The 11,780-nt window shown below is 59.6% G+C and overlaps 1 protein-coding gene across 2 annotated transcripts; it reads right to left on the bottom strand.

Moving 5' to 3' along the window:
• Positions 1 to 467: 467 nt before the first annotated feature.
• TLX1 (T cell leukemia homeobox 1) lies at positions 468 to 5,488 on the bottom strand. Of its 2 annotated transcripts, none has more exons than XM_010225981.2 (3): positions 5,011 to 5,488; positions 3,203 to 3,440; positions 468 to 690 (listed from the first exon to the last, which is right to left on the bottom strand). In XM_010225981.2, exons 1-3 carry the CDS (start codon positions 5,486 to 5,488, stop codon positions 468 to 470), a joined length of 939 nt encoding a protein of 312 aa, XP_010224283.2. The 2 variants fall into 2 exon arrangements, with proteins under 2 accessions (XP_010224283.2, XP_088385006.1); XM_088528880.1 differs by having other exon boundaries at positions 3,203 to 3,404.
• Between the last annotated feature and the right edge of the window lie 6,292 nt (positions 5,489 to 11,780).

Genomic DNA, 11,780 nt, shown 5'->3' with positions numbered 1-11,780 from the left:
CCCTGGACACCTCTGGCAAGAGCTGGGGCGATGCTGAGGTGTCCTGATGCAGAAACGGGCTTTCCAGGGAGCTGCATCCTTCTGTTTCGAGCCACCAGTCCAATGTGTATATACACACATATACGTATGTGCATGTATATATATATATATATGCATATATACGTGTGTGTATTTATATATATATATATATATTTTTACACGGAGGTGGGTGTGGACAGAGCCAGGCTGCGCGCTGCCGCCAGCAGGACCTGCAGGAAGTTTTCTTGGCGGCGGCTGCCCCGTCCCTCAGGGCTCGGCTTTGTCTGGCGGCGCGTCGGGAAGTTCATGGTCGGCACCCAGGGCTTCCATGAGGACAAAAGAGGCTGGGATGGGGGGGGATAAGACCCCATTGTCACCACATACGAAGCATCCCGGACGCCTGGGAGCTCCCTGGTGCTCCTGGCTGCCCTGCCGGGTCGAGGACAGCCTCACTCGCACGCGGAGGCAACGGTGGTGACGCTGGTGATCTTGGTGGAGTCATCGGACCAGGGCTGGAGGTTCTGCAGGGCGAAGAGCGAGGAATTGTGGACGCAGATGGGGTCCGCCTGGATGGGCTGGTTGATGGTTTTCTGGAAAGCCTCCTGCTGCAGCTGCATGAGGATGCGGTTTGCCTGTTGCCGCTCTGCCTCCCTCTCCTCTGCTGTCTGCCTCCTAGGAGCAAAGGGATTTTAGCAGAGGGACTCACACACTTAAGTCACAAGCAGAATATAGGCGAGATGCTAGAAACTAACTTTTAGCAGCAAACTCAAAGAAAAGAGAGCCAGGACAGAGAGTGCAGGAAGTTTATAAAAGCAGGTTAAACACACATCTCACTGGAAAGACATGGACAGAGCTCAGCCTAATAGTGGGGTGACTAGGGGACTCCAAAGGTCCCTTCCAGCTCTGCTACAGTCCAAGCTCTGGAATTTCTGGGAAAAGAGGACATGCCTAAATCCACAATGAAAATCCTGACCCTGTTGTGCTCCTGGCTCACTCTGGGAGCTATAGTCACCTCCGATTTACCAGTGATCCTCGCAGACATCAGGGAACGTGGGTCTCTGGGACTCCGTCCTCACGGCAGGGCTCCAGCCGGGAAGCAGGTAGCTCTGGGCTCAGGTCCCTGCTCTAATCACCGTGTCAATGTCTCCCGTCAGGCATCCCGGGGAGAGGGGCTCGAGCGGCTCCAGCTCTGCTGCCATGAATATTTCATGGCTCCCGGCACAATAGCGAGATGCTCCCGGAAGGAAGGAGGGACCCGCAGCTGGGTCAACCGGGGAGCTGGTGGCCCTGAGACACTGCTTGGTGTCTGACACAAGCCCAGGGGCTGCATCTGGGCCGGCTGCCCAGCACGGAGGCCACAATTCCCTGCTCCCCCTTCTCCAAGAGCGCCCACGCTCACCACTAACCCATCCAGGAATGCAAACACCGCCAATGGCAGGACTTATGAGGTTGTGACCCTCCGGTTCATGCCAGGGTGGATTCTCCCACGTCTCATACCGTGGCTGAGATCATGCTGCAGCCTTTCCCTTACAGGGAACCAGGCATTTACGTCTCTTTACCCAGCTATTTTTGTGAAATATCTAAATAGGTTTGCACCCTCTGCCAAAGGGGCTGAACTTGGCCAGCAGGCTCAAAGACTATTGACAGACACAGGGAGACCCGGCCAAGCTGCATTTGCCTCACTTCCTTAGGAAACCAGGTTAGAAGACAAAGCTGACCCCCCTTTGCAGGCCCTAGTGGGACTGTTCCTCCTCCTCCTCCAGGATTTTCCTCCTGGCTAGCAGAAATCACTCCAGCCAGAGACTTCCTGGCATATGGAGTCCCTAGGAAAGAGCCCATCAGTGGGGACTCACCCGCTCCCTTGCTTTCAGAGCTCCTTGTCCTCTTCTCCCATCTCTTTCCAACTCCAGCCTTCCCAGGCAACCTCAATCTCCTGGGAGGAGACCCTGGGGAAGCCCTCTTCTCCCTCCTTGAAGAAGCTGTAGAAACAGCCAGGAGGGAGGAGTGAACCTCCAGGTTGCTTGCAAAACACCTAGGCTCAGTCTGCCACAGCTGCACTCCTAGAGTCATCTTTCCTGTGTGATCTGGTCATGCAAGCCTCATTCAGCGAGTTCTCACTGAGGGAAAACAGAAGATGCCTCCTACATGCAGCCTGTACCAAGGCACCCAGCACTCATCTCCCTTCTCTGACCCATTGGGGAAGCTGCCCCAGGAGAAGGGGAGGCTCCTGGAGCTGGGGCATCTCCTTGTGGATGCCCTGTGGAGCCACACTCAGCAGGGAAAGGCAGGCACAGTGACAGAGACCGGGAACCTCGATGTGAACCCTGCCACCTCCTCCTCTCCTGCCAGCCTTTATCTTCGTATCTCAGAGGAGAAAAAAAAGCATTTTTGCCAGAAGAAGAAACAAACTCCAAAGAGGTGAAAAGCAGTGTGTTATGCAGGACATAATGCACCAGGATAGAGCAGGATTTGACCCAGACATCCTCTCTCTCTGCTCCCCTCCAGCAATGGCAAGTCCCATGGCCACACACGGCTGCTCAGGACAGCCCCAGCCCTGGGACAAGTTCAGCCATTCTGCTGCCTCCAAGCTCAGGCCCCTCAGCACAACTCTGACCAGTGGTCGTTGTGGTGCCCCATGCTCCACTCTAAGCTGAAGCCAGGTGCTTACAGCAGCCCCCACCACCCACTACCCCCACCAAGGGAGCTGTGGGGGCCGCTGCACCCCTGGCTGCGGGGGCTCTGGTAGCGCACACCTCCCACACCTCTTGCACAACACCCTGCATGCACACAAATGAGCCCTGCACGCACACTCACACACGTACATGCACACACTGCATGCACACACAGCGGTGTGCTCACACACTAAGTGCACACCACACTTGTGCACACTGTGCACACACCCTGCGTGCATGCACACCCAGGCCCGTGCACAGGCCCCGCATGCTCACACATACACGCGGCATGTGTGTGCACCCCCCACACAAACACCCAGCCTGTACACAACCGCCCTCACACATGCGTGTGTGCATGAGCACACACACAGCTCCCTGCATGCATGCGCACACCCAGAAGGTGGGCACACACGAGCCGTATACACACAGCTGGCAGAGAAAACACAGCACAAGTGTACTCACATCTATCTCCTCGCACCCCCTTTCCACTCCCCCTAGCCCCAAATCCTCACCTCCACTTGGTGCGCCGGTTCTGGAACCAGGTCTTCACCTGGGCATCTGTCATCTTGAGGGCCTTGGCCAGGGCCGCACGCTCTGCCGAGGCCAGGTACTTCTGCCGGTGGAAACGCTTCTCGAGCTCGCAGATCTGCAGGCGCGTGAAGGACGTGCGTGGCTTCTTCTTCTTGGGGGGTGTGCGGTTCTGGTAGGGGTGACCTATACGGCGTGTTACAGTGAAGGGTGAGAGGGCCACTGGGGGGGACATGGGAGGGGGGATGAGAGGGCAAAGAAGCAAGCAGCAAGACATCAGCAGAGGGCCGGCCGCGGCCCCGCGATCCCGCCGGGCCCCAGGCACGGGGTGACACCCGCAGCCCTGCTGGGCTTTGCCGTGCCCGGAGGCAACTCCTTTCCCGGCTTTGCCCCGAGAGAAGAGGGCTGAGGGAGGGCGGGGGGCGCCGGCGGACCCCGAGCAAGAGAGATTTCAAGCCGTTTTCGTAAAGAAACGAAAAAGCGAAAGGGAAGCGCCGCAGAGTAGGGAGCTTCGCGGCGGGAGCGGGACGGACGGTGCCAGGTTCAAACCCGCAGCCACCGCTGTCCCCTCCCGCGACACCGCTAAAATATCGTTTAAAATTTCGTTGCGGGCGCCGCGCCTCTGCGAGCCCGACCCGGCCCCTCCGATGTCGCCCGCGCCCCGAGCGGCTGCGCCGGGCCAGTCCCGGCCCCTCCCGGGCCTGCGCTCTCTGCAACCGAGAATCGTTTTAGTTTGCCGTTTGGCATGGCGATATTCGCCACTCCGACTTCCCGGTGCTGGAAATGAGAGTTCGCGTTTGGTTTGCTTTTATTTTTTTTTTCGTCTGTCTCCTTATTTTCTTTTTTCCCGAGAAAATTAAAATCGGTAAAATTCGCGGCATTTCTCTGCGCTGCTGGGTCGAAGAGGTGCTCTGAAAACGAAACAAAACAAACAAAAAAAAAAGAAGAAAAAAAGAAAAACGAGCGAGCCCCATGCCTTCCTAGGAAACGGCCCGTTTTTACGCCCTCCGATAGCGGCGGAGGGCGACCGGATCGAAATATGTGCGATCAGATCGAAATTAAGCATGAACTCGCAAAAATCGGGCCCGGCTTCCGCCGCCGAGAAGAGGGGTCGATCCGGGCGCTGCCGGCCCGGGAGGCTAATTCCTCCCCATTCCCATTTCTTGGCAATTTTAACCTCTTCGTTTGAGTTTTGGCTTTGTTAGCACCGAGCGACAGACCCAGGTGCACCGGGAAAAGGCGGCGGGTCCAGGCAGCGGCTTCCAGCTACCAAAAGTCCGTTTCGGTGGGGGAAAAAAAGGGGTTGAAACTGGCAGCGGAGGAAGCAGGAACAGCAACATGCATGGGACAAAAAAAATTGTGTATTTACACACACACACATATATATATATATTAAGGGTTTAGCTTTAAAAGCGCCTGGACACGGGCCGGTCGCTCCTGGGACGGTCGGATTTAGTGCCTAAAAATATCCCTAAATTTAGGGGCAAACTTTGCGGCGGGTTTTGCTCGGCGAAGACCGGGAGAGCCATGCCCAGGAGCGGGCCCTGTGTGTGGAAAGAAAACAGCAACAACGAAAAAAAATAAAAGGAAAAATAAAAGAAAAAAAATAAATAAACGAAACGCATCTATGGGTGCCTGGATGCGCCCGATTTACTCCCTTTCTTGCTCGTGGCCTCCTCCGGGCTGCTCTGCCGAGCAACCCGGGGCGCCGCCGTGTCCGGCTCTGCCGCGCCGGGAGAAGGGAAGCGCGGACGGACGGGACGGGACAGGGGATCTCGGGGCCGCGACTCACCTGTGAACCTGTCTTTCGTGTAGCGCCTGTTGCTCTCCATCCAGGGGAAGGTGAGCCCCGTGAGACTGTTCATGCCGTTCACGGCCGGCACGGAGGCGGCGGCGGCGGCCAGGGGCTGGTGCACGCCGCCGGCCACGGGCCGGTGCGCCGGCACGCGGATCACGCCGCCGGGCGAGCTCAGGGTGTTGCCGTTCATGCTCACCGCCATGTTCACGTTGTAGGAGCCGGGCAGGGCGCCCATGCTGCACGAGGTGCCGTTATAGGCGCCCGCCGCGCCGCCGCTCGGCCCGTAGCCGCCGCTCACGGTGTTGTAGGCGCTGCCCACGATGCAGCCCAGGCCGTAGTCCGCCGAGTCCTGCAGGCGCGGGTGCGACACCATGCAGCTCCCCGGCTCCGACGTGTTGAGGATCTGGTCGATGCCGAAGCTGATGGGCTCGGCCTGGCCCTGGTGCAGGTGGTGAGCCCCTATGTGATCCATGCTGCCCCGGGCACCCCCGCCCCGCCGGGCCGCGCTCAACGGGCCGGCCCCGAGCCGCACGGGACCCCGGCGCACCGCAGCCCACGCGGCGCGCAAGCCCCGCACAAGCGCTCAAGCGCCGAGGTGCAGCGGGGCCACAGCCGCCCCCCGGGGCCGGGACAAGCTCCCCCGCGACCCCCGCGGAGCTGCGCGGAGCGGAGCGCGGCCGTGTGCGAGTGCGAGCGCCCCGCCGGCCTGTTTGCCCATCAATCACGCTCGCCAAGGCCTGCTCCTCGCAGGCCCTCACTCTCCATTGGCTGCATGGTGCGAGGAGCCGCGTGAATGACAGCGGAGAGGCACGGGCGGAGGGGGAGAAATTAAAAAAAAAAAAAAAAAAGAGGAGTTTCTGCCTCCCCCCCAAGCCACCTTATAAAGGCTGCGCTCGGTGCGCACAGAGCAGCGCCTGGCCGTTTGGGTGGGTAAAGGAGCCGCTGTCGCCTCCTGGGGTCCGGCTCCACCGTGGGGGGACATGGGGCGCCACGGGAACAGCGCAAAGCCCGGGCCGGGCCGAGTGGAGCGGCAGGTACCGCGCGGCGGAGGAGCCAGCCAAAGGGCCAGGGTCCCGCCACCCTCGCTGGGGATGGCAGGGAAGGGAGAGCTTTTTGCCCCAAAGTTGCGGCAGGAAGGGACGGGACTGCCGGGGCCGCGGCGGCGGATTTTCGGCCCTCGCGAGGACGCAGGGCCGCGGTCCCCGCGGGCCGCCCCTAAGCAACCCCACGGATTCCAGCAGCGATGGCTGAGGCGGGAGGGACCCCCTGGGACTCGGTGGGAGAGGGAAAGGCCGGCGGGCTCCCCGGGCAGCTGCGCCGGGAGCCGCAGGTCTCTGTCCCAACCCTGCGGGCCGCTCCGGCAGCGGCTCCGGGCTGCGTTGCCGGCCCCAGCCCTGCTCTGGCCCGTGTGTCCCCTCATCCCAAAATGCTCCCGGCAGTCTCCTAATGAGGAGCCTTGATACTACTCCCCCGGGACGGGCTGCCGGCCCCTGGGTTCCTACCCGCTCCTTCCCGGGGGCCAAGGAGGCCGCTCGGCAGTGGTGGGGGAGCCGGGAGACCCCAGATGGGACTCGCCTCCCCAGACTGTCCCCCACCTCGGGGCGGGCGCTGCCAACTTCCCTCCTCCTCTCACCACACAAGTGCCTGATTTCTCCAGCTGGATTTTCTCACCTTTTGATTTTCAGCAAGTCTAAAGCCGCGGAGGAGAGTGCCCATATACAACCACCCCCCCACACTCCCTCAAGCCGAGGGGACTCCTGAGGGACCCCACGGCTGCCCGGGCCTGGTGGGAGCTGCCCCACAGCGGGAAGGCAAAGACAGACCCTCGAGCACGGCCAGAGGGGACGGGGGCTTCCTCTGGAGCATCGCCGTGAGGGTACAAAGGAGGGGACACAGTCCGGGGCCCGGGAAGGCGGCTGCCCCCATCTGCTCCCCCGCCGCAGGGCACCAGGGAGGTCCCGTAGGAGCCGCACACAGCGACAGCCGCGACGGGGACTGAGGAGGGAGTCGCTGCTGCCGACCGCTGTGTCCTTCCCTGCCCGGGGCTCTGCCGGGAGCCGGTGGCCTCGCGGGGAGATTTTTGTCTTTCGTTACCACAAACAGACAAACAAACAAAAAATCTGGCTGGCGTCAGGATCCTGGTGCGAAACTTCGTTTGGCTCCGTTTGGCTCGGAGAGCAGTTTCTGGGCCCGGGCATCCCCCTCCTCCCCGGCCGGGCTCGGCAAAGCGCCCCTGGTTTAACGTGAGGTGCAAACACCCAGATCAATGCCTCCGCTCCGAGCCTCTCGCAGAGTCTAACACGGACCCTCGCCCGCTCACCAACCCGCGTGCCGGCGGACACACGCGTTTATATCCAAGGACACCGCGCTCTTCTATACACCAGCCTCCCTGCTCACTTTTGTGCACCCCGCTGCACATGCTGCCTTCCCCCCCACACACGCATCCTCGCTCTCAGCTTCTCACACCTACGCGTTCACACTCAGACCTCCACAGCCACAGACATACAAACGCTCTTAAACACACGCGCGTTCCCGCACCCCCAAACACACACACACAGCCCACAGCCTCGCGGGACCCGCCATCCCCGCTGCACCCATGGGCACAGCCCCGCGTGGGGCTGGTCGGGGGAAGGGAGCATGGCCCGGTGCCCGGAGCGGTGCCCGATGCCCGGCCAGCCTGCGCCCCCCCGCCGCCCAGCCCTGCCCGCCCGCCGGGGTCGGGTTTCCCCCCTCCCCGTACCTGCCTCAGTTCTTGACTTCTGAACTCTTCAGGGAACTCGCTGGCGCCAGCTCCATCAACCAAAGTCCTTGTGGTTAGGAGCTGAGAGGGGAGGGAGGGAGGGCTGGGGCCAGCCGGGTTCGGGGTGGGGGGGGGCACCCTTGGGCAGGGGGCCTTCTCAGCCCCCAGGACCACGTCTGCCTTCACCCCTCTCTGTAGGGCAGTCCGGGCCACTTCTTGTGCCCCTTCCCATGTAGAGAGCGGGAGGCAGACCTCATTTCCAACCCCAAAGATTTCAGTTTGCCTAGGTGGAGAAGGCACACACTGCACCAGTGTGAGGACGTGGGGGTTCTCCCTTGCTCTCAGTGAGTCCAGGGGGGATCTAGTTCTGGGGTCGGCACCTGGACGATGCCCCTTCTGAAGTAAATAACAATCACATGCTGTTTGTGACACTGTGAGCATTGACCAGTGCCCTCGGTCAGTGCATGGGCCCCTGCGTGGTGGGCAAAGCCTGTGCCCTCCCCAGCACCAGAGATCCCTCAGCCTGAGCAGATGCTGAGGGCTCCAGAGGGACCAGCCTTGAGAAGTCACAAGGTCACCACCACTGAGCCATCCTGGGTGATGAGGGTCACAAGTCACCAGCTGCTGAGGTGGGGGCTCTCAGGCTGTAAAACCTGCTAGGACAGAGACTGCAGGTAAGCTCGAACAGGGCCTTTCTTTGCCAAGTGGCAGTGAGGAAAAAGGAGATGGGCAAGCAGGGCTGTGATCCTAACTGGGATTCAGGACGATGGAATTAGTGATGTTTTTAGGGATGATACATAGCTGCGGAATTCTATTCCTGTTTGAATCACAGACCTCACCTGCAGCCTTGGGAAAGCCATGCAGCTCCTGGTATGGAAAGTTCGGGCACTGAAAGTCTAAATATCACGGAAATACCCGATTTAGATGCTCAGGTTCAAATTTCTCGCCACCTCAAATTTCCCCTACAATCCCCAAAGGAAGGAAAGTACTGAGACAGAGGGATCTGCAGACATGTGTGAGCTCCATTCACCCACTTTCCTGCCGAGTTCTCTGCCCATGGTAGGATGGGGCACTTAGCCACTCTGTATCTCTCTCTCCCACAAGCTCCTGTGATATAGTCCAAGTTGGAGGACTACACCCTTCATCTCCAAAGCTGCTGAAGACTTTCAAAGCTGGATGAATGCAATAGTGGGAGCTCAAGCCCAGCAGAGGCTTCATATAGACTCTGTCAGCTTGACATCAGAGCTTTCACCATCTGCTGAGTGCTTGAGTGCTTGTCCTTGCACTGGGAGGTGCAGTGGGAGTTCTTTTCTGGCTAGAGAAATACTCCCCCCACTACCTTCATCTTGAGGAAACATCTCAAGAAAAAGACAGATCAGCCTTCTTCGAAGGCAGAAAAATAAGGTCTCCAAAATCCAAACTTCTTTAAGTCACTGCAAAATTAGTGAGGTGAGGAGAGCAGTTCCCTTGATTTCTAGTTCTGCAGAATCTTTTCCAAATGGACCTCCACTTTAAGCACTGAGAGTCGCTCGCCTATTCCTGTGAGCTTCGAAACTTTTATCTCTCCTCACCTGCCCCAGAGCAGCTGCCCCGGGTGCCCGGGTGCGGGGCTGCCGCTTCCCCACGGCCACGCTACGAGCACGCAGGAGCCCCAGGGGGAAGCCTATTGTGAGGGGGGCAGAGGCGGCAATGGAGATGAGGGGACCTCCTGTGCTGCATAAGCCCCCTCTTTGCCCTCCCTACCGCGGTCTGGGGACCCTTTCTCAGGTTTTCTCATTGATCCGCAGCATCTGCCTCCAGCTTGTGGAGAGGGAGTAGGGCAGCCCGAGCTCCAGGTTCCTTCCCTATCATCCTCTGAGTCCACAAATTTCCTGAATTTTTTGGACTCCCCTTAAGCATTGCCCTCGCCCAGATCGCAGCCTCCCCCATGTCTTTGGCATCAGACACAAGCAGACCCCCAGCCCAGCAGCTGCTGCGAAACACCAGCCACCCCCCAGGGTGGACCAGGGACAAAAGTGGCGTGCCTGAGACCTTGGCAAGGTCCCAGCAAAGCGCACAGAACCCTACGATTCGACTTTCTTTGAACTTGTAAACCATTCCCAGTTACCTGAAGAGCGATCGAGAGTCTGCAGGAGGCAGACTTGACTGCAGCCGGACATCACCTTGAAACCGCGTGGAACAAAACATTCATCCCACTTTCTAGCCTCTTAATTAATTTATTTCGTTTTGGCAATGGGTGTGGGAGCGTGGATTGACCAGCGCCGGGTGCTTATTCACCCTTACGCCCATCCATCACTTTCTGCACTTCTTTCTCTCCTGCCCCATTCCCTGTGAAATCAATTTCCGCGGTGCCGACCGCACCCGCGCGGGACGGGAACACGCAGAAGGGGAGCCCGCCTGGGAGCCCCCCGGGGACACGGCGGGGACACAGGGCAGCCGGCGAGGCCCCCAGGCTGCACCGGGAGGGAGCAGCAGGACCCACTGGGGCCGCTTTCCGCCCCCCCCCGCCCACCCACCTCCCTGTTTTTAACCACTCGCTTTAATTACGGCCGCCCTTTCCACGGCTCCCCTCGGGGGGTGTCGCAGCTGTCGCGATACTGCTCGGCATTGGCGCCTCTGCCCGTGTTCGGCGCTGCGCAACCGCAGCCCCCGTCCCGCGGACGCATCGGGCTCTCCCGGGCCGAAACCCCCGACGAAGAACACTTTGCTTGGGGAAATCTCGTTTCCCGCATATTCTCAGGAAAAAAAATACCCCCAGAGGACAGACCCAGGCTCCCCCCGGCCGGCGCAGGGGCACTCTTCATTAAGGCTCTGCCAGGGCGCCTTTTCTGCGGCTGGACGTCCACGGGAAGGGGGGGCCGCGCTTACTGCACTTTAAAAGTAATTAACACCATTTGGGGAATTTTTAATTGCTCTATAAAGCACGCCGTAAATAATTACTCCCAGCTCTGTTGATCCCTCGAATATGTACTGACAGTTGTAATTTATGGCTTTGCAAACGTGGCCCCTTGTATTCAGCATAACTCCTTATTACAATAATGACTTAGCTCCGCTGCACTTAATGAGTATAAAGTGCCCGGCGCAGCGGGAGCAGGCGAGAGCCGCATCATCGCACAAACTTCGCCCGCAACAACATTTCTCCCCTTTATGGTTACAAATGACCGGGTGGCTACAAATTAATATGGAGTGGAAGGAGCCACGGTGGCCAGGCTGCCTGGGCCCGTGAGCCCTCTCCCCAGGCTCGGGCAGGCCCTGCGAGAAGCGCGACAGCCCCTCCGTTTGCTAACGGGTTTTCGCCTCACGCTGGGAGTCTTCTCCGCTCCCCAGCACAAACGAGTGCGTGGTCGGTGCGGGAGCTGGACGCCACATCGGGATTGGGTCTGGTCCCCTTTTTCCCCGGCGCCGGGTGCGACTCTCCGGGAAACACCGTTTGGATCAAGGCTTCCCGCAGAGGCAGCTCTACTCCCATCAAAACCAAGGTTAAGGGCAGGTTAGCAGCTCCTTCCTCTCCTCCCGGTGATCTCCGTTTGCACTGTGAAAAAGAATCTTTTGCATCCCCATCCCTCGGATGAAGTGGGTTGTTGATGTGAAGGATCCGGCTATCAAGAGAACTGACATAATTCAGCTCATCTATGGGCGCAAGCGACTCATTCGCGCAGCGCCCTGCAGGTCAGGTCGGTCCTGCACACAACAAACTTTCGTCGCTGCCCCTACCCAGTACAGAGCCTTGCACAGGGACTACTCAGCTCCGTGCAACAGGTTGGCGACTGGGGCGGAGGGGTAGGGGTGTGTGTGGTCAGAACCCCCTGGATGGGAAACACCTGGAGCGGGGGGAGTTGCTGAGCCCGTCGGGGGGCTCTTTGGGGAAGGAAGAGGCTGGGGAACGAAATGCCCGCGGCGCCCTCTGAATATTCATGGTCCCTTTCGTCGGAGCAGCATCTGCCAGTAAGTTATTGGTCCGCTGGCACCGGCCTCTGTTGCCACCGTGCAGAAATGCGTGTAATCCCATTAGCCCCTTTCGCTG

Source organism: Tinamus guttatus, unplaced genomic scaffold (genome assembly GCF_059628265.1).
Source record: "Tinamus guttatus ecotype Peru unplaced genomic scaffold, ASM5962826v1 Tinamus_guttatus_pri_ptg000314l, whole genome shotgun sequence".
NCBI lineage: Eukaryota > Metazoa > Chordata > Aves > Tinamiformes > Tinamidae > Tinamus > Tinamus guttatus.
This window is presented reverse-complemented; position numbering and strand designations above follow the sequence as displayed.